Source organism: Oratosquilla oratoria, unplaced genomic scaffold (assembly GCF_046742065.1).
Source record: "Oratosquilla oratoria isolate Oo_2021 unplaced genomic scaffold, ASM4674206v1 SCAFFOLD50, whole genome shotgun sequence".
Lineage (NCBI taxonomy): Eukaryota > Metazoa > Arthropoda > Malacostraca > Stomatopoda > Squillidae > Oratosquilla > Oratosquilla oratoria.
This window is the reverse complement of record NW_027467714.1, coordinates 2,255,712-2,271,291: the sequence shown is the minus strand read 5'-3', so window position 1 is coordinate 2,271,291 and position 15,580 is coordinate 2,255,712. Positions and strand designations below refer to the sequence as shown.

At 39.7% G+C, this 15,580-nt stretch overlaps 1 protein-coding gene across 11 annotated transcripts in view; it reads left to right on the top strand.

The window, feature by feature from the left end:
• LOC143023561 (uncharacterized) overlaps positions 1-12,833 on the top strand; it is a 220,511-nt gene extending 207,678 nt beyond the window's left edge. For 9 of the 11 annotated variants that reach the window (XM_076182137.1, XM_076182132.1, XM_076182131.1 and 6 more), the window contains 2 exons: positions 5,237-5,441; positions 12,725-12,833. In XM_076182137.1, the coding sequence (XP_076038252.1) occupies positions 5,237-5,441; positions 12,725-12,808 (289 nt within the window). In that variant the 3' untranslated portion in view covers positions 12,809-12,833. Of the gene's footprint in view, positions 1-3,878; positions 4,638-5,236; positions 5,630-12,724 lie in introns of those variants that run through there. The other 2 variants (XM_076182133.1, XM_076182142.1) reach the window with 2 other exon arrangements.
• The last annotated feature ends 2,747 nt before the right edge of the window (positions 12,834-15,580 follow it).

Sequence of the window (15,580 nt, the reverse complement as noted above, 5' to 3'; positions counted from 1 at the left end):
TTTTATTAATTTTCTGTGTGGTAATTTTCCCATATATTCCACTCCCCTCCACCCTCATCTCTCCCTCCTATCTTGGCACCTCCTGGATGACGGGTGCCAACAGCAATGTACGGGGCAGAAACATGGAACATGAGAGAGGAAGAGAGAAGGAGTTTGAATGTGTTTGAGATGAAATGTCTGAGAAGTATGATAGGGGTTACTAGGCTAGATAGAGTGAGAAATGAGGTGAGGAGGAGAACAGGGGTGGAAAAGGAGCTGGGAGATAGGGTTGATGAAAGAGTATTAGGATGGTTTGGACACATGGAAAGAATGAGTGAAGAAAGATTAGTAAAAGAAGTGTGGAGGGCAGAGGTGGAAGGAGTGAATATGAGGGGGTGTCCTAAGATGAGAGAGATGGATGGGGTGAAAGGGGCTTTACAAAAGAGAGGAAGGACGGGAGAGGACAGAAGATAGGGATGAATGGAGAAGGGTTGTGTATAGATGAGGCTGTGATGCATGAGGGGGAGTGGGTGGGGGATGGAGGGTGAGGAAGTATGTATGAGAAAAAAATTTGACGCAGCCCAAAGGGATTTCTCCCTTCTCCTTTCCTGCATGAGGGGACAGAGAGGGGGGGGGTCGCCAAATTTATGAAGCGGCCTTGCTGTGGATGTGCTAAGTCTTGCGACACTGCTTCTGACCCAGGGCAGTGGACAAGATGCAGTGATGACCCGTCATCCAGGAGGTGCCAAGATAGGAGGGAGAGAGGAGGGTGGAGGGGAGTGGAATATATGGGAAATGAAATTGGTGGGAGTGATTTCTATGCCTTTTTCTTTTTGGCTACCACCCATGTAAGGGGGGTAGCCAAATATGTATGTATGTATGTATTTTGTCCATTAGTTCTTTGCATTCTTTTAGAATCCAATTTGCAGTTCCATCCGGGCCATGTGATTTCCTGACGTCAAGGTTTGATAGGTGTTCCATTATTTCTTTTTGTGTTATTATTATCTCACTCATGGGTGGAGATCACCTTTCATTTCCTTTGTCCCAATATTGTGCTTTCTCTCTAGTGAAAACAGATTTGAAGTGATTATTCATGACTTCGGCCATTTCTAATTCTTCTGTGTATTCTATATTCCCTTGGCGTAGTTTCACCATTTCCTGTTTGTTTTTCAGTTTACCATTCACATATCAATAGAATAGTTTGGGTTACTCTTGCATTTATCAATAGTATCCTTTTCATGGTTCCTTTTTTCCTCTCTTCTCATTTTAATAAACTCATTTCTATAGTTTATGTATACTTGCCATTTTCCATGTTTTTTTTTTTTTTTTTATCTTTTCTCCATCTTTTCCAAGCTCTGTCCTTCTATATTTTTGCCTCACTGCATCTTTTGTTGAACCAGCATTTAATGTACACTCTCTCTAGCTTCTGTCTTTGTATGTGCCTATTCACCCCTTCATTGTAATTATCCATCAAGATATCTCATTTCTCTTCCACTTTTGTCTCTTCCATGTAAAATTTTTCCCAGTTTGCATTCTGGAAGAATTTCTTTAGTTTTGCAAAGTCCGTTTTGCTGTACATCAATCTTCCTTTCATATGTCTTTCATTTCTCTCCATGTATATTTCTTCCTTTAGTTCAGTCTCAATGAGTATATGGTCACTCTCTCCAATTGGTGTCTTGTATTGGATTTTATCCACAATTTCAGGTTCTGTTATAAATATTAAATCTAGTTTTGACGGCTCCTTGTTATTTCTGTGTCTGGTGTTTTCACTGACCCACTGAGTCATTGTATATTCCATGGTCATGTCCAGCAGTACATTACCCCACAAGTCTTCTCCTCTCACCTTCATGTTCTCCCAACAAATTTCTTTGCAATTGAAGTCCCCATAATGACCAGATTACTCTCGCCCATTAGTATCTCATTTAATGATTGCCTTGTATCTTCTAGCATTTTTGTATGCTTGTTCACTTTCCAAGTGTTCATTTTTGGGGGCACATAAGTCTTCACAAACTTTCTACTTTTCATGTTCTTGTCTTCGACTTTTATCATGATCAGTTCTACATTACCTTTGTCCTCCAAACTTTTTGTCACATTCAAGTTTTTCTTGGCCAAGAACATGATTCCTCCCTGTTTTTTGTCTCTGGTATTTCACCCCATAGTTTAGTCTCCACAATTCCCATTATGTCTGCTTTTTCTTCTAGCTGGTAATCATTAAGTTCAGTCAGTCCTGAAATTAAACCGCCGATGTTGGTACAGGCCACTTTCAATTGTTTTCTGTTTTCTGTTTTATTTTTTTTTTTTTTTTTTTTTTTTTTTTTTCCCATTCTGATGTACCATTTCCTCAGTCTCATGTCGATTACTGTCCAATAGAATTCCTTGCTTTCGGTCTCTGTTCTCTTCTCGTTTTTTTCCTTTGCTTCATCTCTTAGTGTCTTCTCTCTAATTCCTAAACACTCGTTTCTCTTTTTATCCATATCTTATTATACTTTTCACTCCTTGCCAAGTTACCTACTTTTTCAAATATGTCTTCCACTACCATTTGTGATCTTAGATTTATCTTTATGGGTCGATTTCTAACCTTAGAATAGTGACCAATCCTATATGCATCGTCTATGTCTTTCACTGCTTCTTGGGCTCCATCTTGAATTTCTTTTAGGATTGCTATTTTCCCTCATGTACCTCGCCAGACCATGTTTTTCTTTTAGTCCATATACCACAATACATTTTTTTCTTATCCACTGTGTCCCAGATTCAATTTGCTTTTTCATTAATTACATGGATAATTGTGTCTTTTGCATTTTCCTACATTTGTTGTTGGACTATTGCTTTGAAAACAATTTCTTTATTTTCAATGTTTTCCTTCCATTTCTTAAACTTTTGGATACTTTCCTCACTTAAGTTCTCTTCGATTTTTTCAGTCATTTCTTGGATTTGTTGTTTACTTCTTTAAGTTGTCGCTATTGGTAGTATCATTAATTCTCTTCATTATCACTCTTCAGCTCTTATATAATTTTTCATTTCCTTAATCTCGTTTCTTAGATCCAAGTTAGTTTTCTTCAGGTCGGAAATTTCAATGTTTGCTTGCACTAAGCAATCCATTAGTCCAACAATTTCATTCCTTAAGTCCATGATTTTGTTCCCCCACTATATCCTATTTTTGCTCATTTTCCTCTCTTATCTCTAAGATTTGACCTAGGTCGGAAATTTCAATGTTTGCTTGCACTAAGCAATCCATTAGTCCAACAATTTCATTCCTTAAGTCCATAATTTCATTCTCCCACCATATCCAATTTTTGCTCATTTCCCTCTCTATCTCTAAGATTTGACTTAAACTCCATCTTTCATACTGAATCCTGAAAAAGCATTGTTGTGATATTCCCTCGTGGTTGCAGGAGTCTCGCAAAGATTGTTTACATTGTGGTTTGGCATGGCGTCACTAGATGGCTATGGTTTGAAGTTGTCATTCGAGTGAGACTTTTCGTTATTTTCCTTATTTTTTTGCTAATTACGTCTTAATACATTTAACTAGCACTACAGAGACATCATTTTGGGTACCCATGATTTCTCAATACAATACAAACCAGGTTTCCTTTTTCGTTGTTTATCCTCTCCTTTGGGGCCTAGTGACGAAGGTGTTGTCGGTTCCGTGGTTGGTGTATGTGTATGCGTGTGTGTACTGTATATACATATACAGGTAACTCGATTTACGCGTCTTTGATGTGCGCGAATTTGTTATAACGCGACCTAAAAAATATTAGAATTAGTTTAATTTACGCTATTTATTTGCTAAGATGCGATTTGGCCCAACCACATTTTCAAACTGTCCGCCAGAGAGTTCCGCGGCCAGCCGACAGGTGGCGGGCCTTCCCGCTTCTCATTCATTGTTTGCTGGCTTACAGGCCTCTTTCGCTCTGCTACTAACAACGAGAACAGACCTCCTCATATCAACATACTATTGTACTGTACTACCAGCCTATCATCATGACCCCAAAAAGTCCTTCATCGTCTTCTGCAAGCACCAGCGGCCCTGCGGGGAAGGGACTTAGTGAAGCGCTGGCACAACTTAAGGACTCTATTGACAAATTTGAAAACATGGACCCCAATGTGGAACATAGCAGCACAGTTAGAAGAAAAGTCATGGATGCAGTGTTCTGCTACACACAGATGCACACAGAATTTCAAAAGAAACAGCGCCAGACCACCGTGTTGCAATTCTTCAAAAAAGCACCAGTGCAAAAAGACATGACAGAAGAGGATGTGGATGACCCTGCAGCTGTGAAAGTGCAGGTGGATGTGCCAGAACAATTGGACAGTGAGGGTAGTGAGTGACTGTTGTGATGTGAGTGATGAGTGGTAGAACTACGTAAGTAGTACAGTGTACAATTGTTTTTCTCTTTTATAAATACATTAGAAGGTTTAGAATTAGATATTATTAGTATTTTACAGTATTTACTGTACATTTATTAGCCAAATAAAATGTGTTTTTTGTACAAACATTGCAACTTTTATGGATCAAATCCCGCATACCCCCCATGTTCCATTGTTTCTTATGGCAAAAATTAATTTGATATACGCGATGTCTCTAGGAACCTATATCTCACATCAATCGAGAGTTACCTGTGTATATATATATATATATATATATATATATATATATATATATATATATATATATATATATACATACTAAAACAATTCCAACAGAACACTTGAAAATAAGTCTTTCTCATAGAGCAGCACATGAGAATAATAGGCACATAGGTTTATGCAAGTCCTCAAACCCTCTTAGACATCATCATATTACACAAGTACTGTCTATTATGTAAAAAAAAAATATATATTCAAACATCTACAATAACCTTCAGATCACAAAACAGACATTTCACAATAGATTTCCAAATTTACTCATGGCCCTCCCCCAGACATCAAAACAATTGAGACTTCACTCCTAAGCCAAATTAGAATCACTCTTACATAATTATATTCAAGTTACTACCCTACCTGTACCAGTACAGAATTAGCCTGGCCACAGATTCATACACTCACAGGACACCAACTGCCCCAAATGCAACCATCACACAGAAGGCACTGAGCATTGTGTTGATCCATGGAATTGAGTGATTGTTGGTTCATCATCATTATCTTCTTCTCTTGTGAAATAATTTTCCTTGCTTATTTATCTCATTTAATGTTGATATAGGATTGGATTTTAATTTAATGGTAAATCATAGATATGAAAATATTCTCTTAATTTCAGTTCACAACACGAGTCATATGTTGTTGCCTTGAATGGGGCTCCAACAGCTCCATCTTTGCAACGCCAACATACACTTCCACGCTATGAAGCTGTTGTCATGACCGATGTTGTTGAGGAACTACCACCACCTGAAGCCCCATCACTTCCAGAGCTGCCTCCATCATACAGTGAGCTGTACCCAGATGGACCTCCAAAGGAAGCAGAGGCAAGAAGTGAAATAAAATAACTTGTGATTGAACACATAGTGATGAGGAAAGGCTTTATTCTGCTACAGCTTTTATTAACCTCTTCAATACGAGTTGAATTCTCGTGTGGAACATCAGCTGCCTGATGTATGAAGATATGATGACGCATCACAATACTCACATTATAAAATATAAAGTCACAGTAGTATTACTTGCTCTCTTTCACCCTGAATGTTAATAACCACAGAAAATGTGATCATGCCTGTTCACAGGATACGGGGGTTACTCAGATACAACTACAAATAAATGTACCGTATTTTCCGGCGTATAGTGCACGACTTTTTTCCGTTGGAAGGGCCTAAAAATGGGGGGTGCACGATATCCGGTGGTGCGCATTATCTATGGCCTACGATAACAATTCTGCAGCTGTGTGTGTAATTTTTTTCACAACAACGTGATGATGTTGGCCGTCACAAAGTCGGGACGGCACACTTCTCCGTGACGTTCCGTGAGAACAAGAAGAACAGCCATGGTGACATGAAAGAATACGCCAGCATGGGCTACCGTATATAAATATTTGGTATAGGTAGGTATCTATCGAATCTTGTTTTTCATGTTTAAATAGGCCAAAACATCATGAAACATGATCAATATTCATGATATTTGCCCATGTTCACAGCATCCTAGTTTGAATTTTTATGTTGGCTTTGTTGCTTCACTTTAGGTATGGTAGAAATTCCGGTGCGGCCGTTCATAAACTCGTGTCAAACAACTGACTACAACACCCTCTTTCGGGAGTTATATTAACTAAACGTCATCTCGATGAGAGACTGTCCTATTTCACCACTGTCATTGCAGGTTCAAAGCTAAAACGAAACAGTCTATAGTTTGTTTCAGTATTAAATAAACAATGGTAAAGACGAATTATTTCCTCAAGATATAAGATGAAAAATTTCTGTAAAAATCCCGAAATTTTTCTGTATATTTTACTTTGAATAAAGTTTTTTTAGATCATATTTCCTACAAACTATTTAAGCTACAAAGTAATAAGGGACCAACACACAACATGAGTCATATACCGGTACATGTAGTTCCGACTTTTTCTTAGTTGTGTCCTGATTGATGCCTAAACTGACACTTAATTTAGTGACAAATCAACAGATTTCCCAGCGGTGGCTCTAGCCAATGAAAAATACTTCTCCATGTAACCTCGTTCACATGATATAAATACCGAGGTAAATCTGCGTTATAGACAAATGCGATCGGGCATGCGCGTTATACGTCGGTGCGCACTGTGTACTGAGATAACGAAGTGCATGGGTGCGCATTATAACCCGATGCGCATTTTAAGCCGGAAAATACGGTAATCAAGACACCAATGCTGGCATCCTTGTATACACACTCATACCTCATGATGCCAACATAAGCATCATTGTATGGAAGGAGTTAAGAGAGGTCATACATTTTGATTAAGGTAATCAAACTTCAGATATGGGGTACCAAGGGGTGAATTGGATGTTAATTTATGAGGATATTTTAGATGTAAATAATAATTGTCACTTCAGCTTCCACTGACCTGAAATCTGCAGTTCCATGACAGCTGGTAGTGGTCCTCAGGCTCACAGATGTGTCTGGAGAAAAATATATGGATTGATGTCTGTGTTGTATTAATGTGGAACTGTTTCTTTCACCAACTTGTAGTAGTATGAGGGAAATAGCCACCAGTTATCAGATCTTGTTATGCAAAAAAAGGTGGAGAAAATACAAAATTGAGAAAGATCTTCGCCCCAGTCTAGAGACTGAGTGTCAGTCCCTCAGGACTGCACCTGTAGGTGTATGTGAGGCTGTTGACAGGTTTGAAAGATAGGCATCAGGGAGACAACTCTGACATCCATCAGGATGATTTTGTGTAGGTACCCATCATTGGTCCCATAAGTGTTAACATATTGAGCACTAGTCTTGAAAAATTTATTGAAATTACACTAAATTGGCCAGTAATGGATATAAATCTTCATGACTTCTCAGGGTTCTACTATGCAACTTCTCAAAAACCAAAAACTTGTGTACTATTATTTTGGAGGGCATTTTATATGTATTGTCCAAAGATTTCAGTGTTCATCATAGAAATTGCAAAAATGTTTCCTCAGAACTTGTTCACTGCAAGATATCTATGATTTATTTATAGTGAAGTACAGTGGTATCTTGGAACTCAAACTTGATTCATTCCTGGAAACTTCAAGTTCAGAAAAGTGAATTCCAAAGCAACTTTTTCCTTGTTTGAAATGAACATTAATGTAATATGTACAACACACTAGGATTGTTATTATTATTATTATTATTTTTTTTTTTCTTTTTTTTTTTCTTTTTTTTACATTTCAATTCTAAAATCTTCTAGGATGCTATATTTTTATTTAATCACAATCATAGAATGCAGTACAATATGATATGGCTTTCTTTTTTTGTGGATTCAAGTTCCAAGAAAATTTCAGCTTCAAGGGCAAACCCCCCCCCCCCTTTTTTTTTTTTTTTTTTTTTTTTTTTTTTTTTTTTCGTCTGTGGTATTTGAGTTCTGAATTACCATTGTATGATAGTGAATGTTTGCTATAATGTTGACATTTCATGTATTGTCATTCATTCCACTAAAAGACATGTGGTCTAGAAAGGTGATTTTTAGTGACAAATAAGCTTGTGTAGTTAAGCATTCACCAGTGTCTTATTTATTTATGCATATATGAGGCCCTGCGTGGAGAAGTGTCCCATGCGCCAATTTTTTAAATGCCAGAAATCGCTTCCAAAGTTTTGGAAACGTAAAACATGAATAACTTTGTTGTCATTGAAGCTACGAGCATAATGAAAACATTGTTTTAATGTATTTTTCAAGACAAAACCACTGATGTGAGTTACAGAGAGATCAAAACAAAAACAAACAACATGTAGACAAACAAACAAACAACCAACAAAACCAGATGACCTAGATGCTAGGCCATGTTAGGAGCCGGCACGCTATCGTACTCCATGTTTATGTTATCTGGGTCATCAGCATCGTATTCGCTGTCGGAGGACACCAGAGCACCTTGGTTGCGGAGGTCCTGCTGCCGAAGCAACAGGTCCCGCCACCACTGACGATTATCGGCCTGGGCGATGAACTCGTCAGTCAGGTACTGTAGGTCAGTGATCTTCTCCCTCGTGAGCAACCTGTCATATTGGTACTTCACGGGGAGGTTGACTGTGGACAGGTCAAAGAAGTCTGGACTGTAGGCTCTTCTGGATGGCATGAGTTTGACCTTGACAACACCGCGGCCTGGTGCTTGCCACACTACTCCACGCCAAGTCTTGACTTGCTGCTCCGGCCGAGCGAGTGTGAGGTTTTACCACTTTGTTTTAGAAGCGTTTTGACCATATTGCAGGTCACGTTTTGTCCTTTACGACATGTTCGGATTGAAGTAGAAGGGCTAAAATAGTGTTGTATGTGCGTAACTCAAAACCGGCCATTGTGTCGCATGGGACACTTCTCCATGCGGGGCCTCATATCTTTAAGATCATTTATTTATATAATTGTATCATACAGGTGACTGGTGCCTTGCTGCATTGCCTTTGACCAGAGTAGTATGGTAGGGGATGGGAACAACCTTTCATCCATGAGGTGCTGAGATTAATCAGTCATTTGACCCAGGTGTCTTACAGGAGACCTACAGCTCCCACATTAGTAGTAGAGCTTGTATTAGGGTCAGGAATAATGTGTGAGTGGTTTGAGATGAAGGTGGTGCTGTGCCAGATTTGTGTAATATCACCTTGGTTGTTCATTGTGTACATGGGTGGGGAGGTACAGAGTGATGGGTGGGTGTGTGGAGCTTGTAAGTGAGAGTTGAAGATAGTAGGAAGTGAGCAATTTGTTGCTTGCGGATGACACTACACTTATGATTGGATCAGAGAAGGGTCTGAAGCAGCTAGTGGTGCAGTTTCGATCATATTTTGAAAGGAAACAAAGCAAATTTTGGCAAAAATGAGGTTATGAGATGTACAATGGGAGAAGGTGGCAGTGAGTTGGAAGGCTAGTTTTAAAGAAGAATGGCTGAAGGAAATGAATAGCTTGAAGTATTTAGTCATATGTAGGAGGAAATGGAGGAGTGCAGGGTGGAGGTAAATTATAGTGTAAGGTAAGCAAGTCTTGGAATGAAAAATGACATGAGAAATAGCTATCTGGGGAAGAATTCAAAGAAAAGACTGCAAATGGGTGTTTATGCTGAAGACAATATATGGAGCAGAGACTTGGAATTTAAGGGAGGTAGAAAGGACAAATCTAAATGTGTTAAAGTGGCTTGTGAGAAATGAGGATGTGAGGCAGAGAGCAGGGACGGAAAGAGAGCTACTAATCAATCTGTTGTCCCTAGTCTCTTGCAAAAGACCTGCAACCTTCAAATAACATTCAACTGAATGCAGTTGGTTCCATAAGTCACTCAAGGAAGTTATATTATGTTGTTGTCTTGGGATTGTTAGTGTGTTAGTAAGAGGTGTTCTGTGGCCTCTGTGTAATGGTTGCATCTATGGCAGCTTGAATCTGTGGCCAGGTCTTTGTTGGTACTCTTTTAATGCTGGATGGTGTCTGGAATATAAGCATACCAGTGTGGTTCTTATTTGGTGTGTGAGTTTTTTTTTTCTGTGGGGCTTATGTCTAGGGGTTATTGGAGTATTGAGTTTCATTTTCTATTGTGAAGGGCTTGTTTAGTGATCTTAGTGCAGATGTGAAATGGGGTAGGAGTATGACAGAAAAATTTGAAAGTAATAAAAAGATGTTTTGGAAAGAAATTAAGAGAGGAAGAGGAGGCGAATCAAGTAGGGAAGAAAAGGTAAAAGGTACAGATGGAGAGTTGATAATGGAAGAGATGGCAGTGAGGGGAAGATGGGCAGAATATTTTAGGGAGTTGCTGAATGTGAAGGAGGATAGGGAAGGAAAGATAGCTGCAGTGGGAAATGCGAAGAAAATGAGAGTGAGGAGAATGGAGGAGAAATAAGGAAGGATGAGGTGAAGGCAGTTGTAAAGATGATGAAAGCAGGTAAGGCACCTGGTCTGGATGGATGTCATGCAGAATGTCTGAAAAAGGGAGGTTCAGTGATGGTGGACTGGTTGGTGAGGTTATTTAATGTTTGCTGGAGAGAGGGTAGAGTACCGGAGGACTGGAGTAGTGCCTGTATAGTTCCTCTTTACAAGGGAAAAGGGGACAAGTGTGAATGTAGTAATTTCAGAGGGATTAGCCTGTTGAGTGTAGTAGGGAAGGCTTATGGGAGGATCTTAATTGAGAGGATTAGGAGAGGAACAGAAGGAGTAATTGGTGAGGAACAGTGTGGATTTAGGACGGGTAGAGGTTGTGTAGATCAGATCTTTGTGGTAAGACAGATATGTGAGAAAGCTATAGGAAAGGGGAAGGATATTTTTTGGGCTTTTATGGATCTGGAAAAGGCTTATGATAGGGTAGACAGAAAGGCACTGTGGGAGGTTATGCAGATATATGGGATAGGAGGAAAGCTTTTGGGAGCTGTCAAGAGTTTTTATGAGAGTAGTAGAGCATGTGTTAGGATTAGAAATGGAGAGAGTGAGTGGTTTGAAGTAAAGGTGGGACTTCGTCAAGGATGCGTTATGTCGCCCTGGCTGTTCAACTTATACATGGATGGGGTGGTGCGAGAGGTGAATGCTAGGGTAGTGAGTCAGGGATTGGAGATGGTTAAAGAAAATGGAGAAAAGTGGGAGGTGAGCCAGCTGTTGTTTGCAGACGACACTGCGCTTGTGGCAGGGTCAGAGGAGGGATTGAGGAAGCTGGTGGCAGAGTTTGGGAGAGTATGTGATAGAAGAAAGCTAAAGATAAATGTGGGTAAAAGTAAGGTGATGAGATGTACAAGGGGTGAAAGTGGCAGTAGACTGGAAGTGAACATTAAGGGAGAGCGACTGGAGGAAGTGGATAGTTTTAGATACTTGGGTGCAAGTGTAGCAGGAAAAGGTGGAGTGAAGGTGGAGGTAGAATGTAGATTGAGAGAAGCGAGTAAATGCCTTGGTGGTTTAAAGAGTGTAATGAGGAATAGACATTTGGGAATGGATGCGAAGAGGAGACTGTATGAAGGAGTGATTGTGCCAACAGCACTGTATGGGGCAGAAACGTGGAACATAAGAGAAGAAGAGAGAAGGAGTTTGAATGTGTTTGAGATGAGGTGTCTGAGAAGTATGGTGGGGGTTACTAGGCTGGATAGAGTGAGAAATGAGGTGAGGAGGAGAACAGGGGTGAAAAAGGATTTGGGAGATAGGGTTGATGAAAGAATATTAGGATGGTTTGGACACATGGAAAGAATGAGTGAAGAAAGACTAGTAAAAGAGGTATGGAAGGTAGATGTGGAGGGAGTGAACATGAGGGGACGTCTTAGGATGAGGTGGATGGATGGGGTGAAGGGGGCTTTGGGGAAGAGGGGAATGTCTGTTGAGGAAGGAAGGGAGAGGACGGAAGACAGAGGTGAATGGAGAATGGTTGTATATGGATGATGTTGTGACTGCATGAGGAGGAATGGGTGGGGTAGTATGTGTGAGTTAATTTTGACGCAGCCCGAAGGGATTTCTCCCCGTCCTCGCCTTATATGCAAAGGGGGACGGAGAGGGGGGGTCGCCGATTAAATGAAGCGGCCTTGCTGTGGATGTACTGTGTCTTGCGACACTGCTTCTGACCCAGGGCGGTGGGCAGGGTGCAGGGATGACCCGTCATCCAGGAGGTGCTCAGATGAGAGGAAGGGTGGGAGGGGTGTGGAGTGTATTTAGGGATGAAATGGGTGGGAGTGTTTTTATGCCTTTCCCTTTTTGGCTACCTCCCTTGGAAGGGGGAAAAAGCCTTGGTATATGTATGTATGTATGTTTTGTGTAATGTCAGTTGTAGGTTGGTGTTGTTGTTCCCTACACTGTTTAGTTGGGTATGCAGACAAAATGCTGATGGACATAATGTCGACGGACAAAATGTCGATGGACAAGGTACCGCCATTTATTCAAGTAGGACAAAATGTCGACAGACATAATGTTGATGGACATAATGTCGAGAAATATGATAATGATAATAATAATGTTATGAGTCCATTTTATAACCAAGAAGGAATGAAATAGCTTTGATGTGAATACGGGCACCGTAGAATTGTAGCATAAACAACCTGTCCTCACCCAGTATGGGGCTATCAGAGACAATTCGCTTGAGCCAATTAGTGATTTGCTGAATAGCTTATTTGTTCTACCCGTGTTTGTTCAAGTAGTAGAGAGAATTTTTTTTTTTTTTTTCAGCCAGCCCATCACAATAATGGAGATAATAAAAACGAACAAAGGCGGCAAGAAACTTCTTTACGAAGGCTATGCATACATTGTTGATAAGCGAAAGGAAGATAGGATCTTATGGCGATGTGAAAAACGTGGATATTGTGGTGGACAAATAACAACTAACGATACTGTGCTTTCTTTTGCAAGCAATTCTCATCAGCCTGATAATCTCAGATGTGATGTTCTAAAAATCCAAAACAAATTAAAAGGTATGGCCAGTATACAGACAGATGATATTCCCTCAAATATAATTCACAACTCTACAGCAAACATTTCACTAGATGTGTGTGGGGCTTTGCCAAGGGATACAGTTTTTAAGAGCAGTTGCTCATAACTTGTAAAGCTTTTTAGAATTATGTTGTTTTTAATTGGTAAATTGTGCGTTCATTATATATTTTGTAACACTTTTTGATTGATTATATTGTTTTTAATAAATTTGTAGCTCTACAACTGAGCCATCTTGTGATTCATTAAAATCATTAGACCGTCAAGTTTGTTTATTTTGGAACTACCATTATGAATGAATGACAGGAAACATACTGTATATGGAGAGAGGTATAAAACTGGTGGCAAAAATAGCTTAGTGCCTGCATTAACAATTGGCATCATCTCACTAAATAAATAACTAATATAATTCGTCGTCGACATTTTGTCCTACTTTTAACAAATGTCGGCACTTTGTCCGTCGACATTATGTTCATCGGCATTTTTACCTACAACCGTTTAGTTGAGCAGTCCTGTCTCCCTGAAAAATGCCATGACTAGCCATGAGTTAGGGGCCAAACCTCCACAAGAGGCCATTGCCATCTCTGCAGGTGGCACAGATCTCAGTGGTAGGTTGATATAAATATTTTAGTATGCTGCTGGTGCTTTTACATTTTGTTGGTGGTGCTTGTGAGATATATTGTGATGGGTGTGTGGTGTTGCTTCTGGCATGTAATTGTCTCCCTGTCACTTTCATGTGTTCCACGCAAAGGATTTTAGTTTCTGCATGCAGGTGTCCAATTGGAGTTGTTTTGGTGCATCTCTCAGTGCTGCATTCTGTCAGGTTTGTAAATTTTGTGTTTAATTTGCTAATTATTAGAAGTCATACTGTAGAGGCATAATCAAGGGTGGTTCTTATACATTGCTTGTAGATGGTTATAAAGTTCCTTTCTGTTGTCCGAATTCAGTGCTCATGATATATTTGAGTAGGTTTATTTTCTTGAGTTTTGCTGTTAGATCTTTGGTATGTGGAATGAAAGTCATATGAGTATTATCAAATGTGAAGCCCAGAATTTTAGCATTCTTTCCTAGTGGAAAAGAATAAGCAAAAAAAGATAAGCAAAAATAGTGTGGAAAGCAGAGTTGGACAGAATGAACTTGAGGAATGACAAAGGATGAGATGGATGGATGTTATGTATAAAAGGGGCTCTGAGTCAGGCTAGAACTTATGACTTGAGGGTGGGGTGGCTTCCTTCATATTTAGGAAGCTGAACATAAAAATGACTAATCTTGTGAAGTACTTATGGAAACAGTAACACAGCATTGTTGTGACACCACTGCTAAACCATCAGACACTGACTGACTTTGATCATCAATCAGGGCCAGCAATACAATGGACATCAAGTATGGGTCATGCAGTACAAGCACATGCACGTGGTGCCAAGTTGCAATATAATAGATTAAGGACACATGTTTGCAGCAAAAAATATTCTTGAAACCCATTAGTTTGCACAGAACTGCAAATTAACTTGCAGTTTTTTTGTTTGTTTTTTTTATAATCGGTGTATACAAAAAATGAATGAAAATTTCAAATATAAAAGGTTGAGAGTTTGGGGGCTACTGAAATTTTTTTGGGGGTAATCCTCCCCATAACTTCCCCCCGGCTATGGGCTTGCATTGAGTATGAAAGTAATGTCTGTTAAGCAGGGAAGGGAGAAGGCAGGGGATAAGTGTGAGTGGAAAATGGTTGTGTATGGATGATGTTTTGATGCAGCCCAAAGGGATTTCTCACTTTTTTCTCTTTTGTTCCTCATGAAGAGATGGAGAGGGGGATTGCTGTATAAGTGAAGTGACCCTGCAGTGGATGTACTGTGTTTTGCTGTATTGCTTCTGACCCAGGCAGTGGACACAAGGCAGGGATGACCCTTCATCTATGAGGAACTAAGATAAGAGGGAAACAATAGTGGTTGGTAGTGGAATGGGTGGGAGTGGGCCCTCACTGGCTACCTCCCTGATAAAAGGGGAAGAAGCCCTTGGTGTGTAGATAGATTTAACAGAGGATGTGTTTGGGAATTGAATTTTATACTGTAGGGTTGTTTTTTTATTCATGGTTGTCAGGCATGAGCAACATCACTGATGATTTCTGGTGTGAGGGTTCCATTTTCTTATGTTTGAGCCATTGTTCCTGTTTATTTAGGTAGGCTTAGGTGTTCTTTGCTGCTGTTGTGCATTTACTGTGCTAGTTTATTGTCAGGTGATGTGCATATGAGATAACATTGGTATCTAGTTCTGGTTCTGGAGTTTGGAGAATACTCATGAAGAGATTGAACAGTAATAGTGAAAGTAGTGCACTTTGAAGGGCTCCATTGTATAGCAATATGGTTCCTATGATTTGGTTGTTTTGGGTTATTTTAATCTGTCTTCCTGCTATGAAGGAGGTTAACTACAACTTGTTTAAATGTCTGTCCCTTATATCTTGTTTGTATCAGTGGCTACCATAACTGCTCTTTCTGGTGGGACTTTTTTTATTGAATCTAAGTCAAGAGGTCTACCATCTCTGTATCCTTAGAAGGCCAATTCTTATACTCACACAGGATTACAGTCGTCATATGCAAAAAA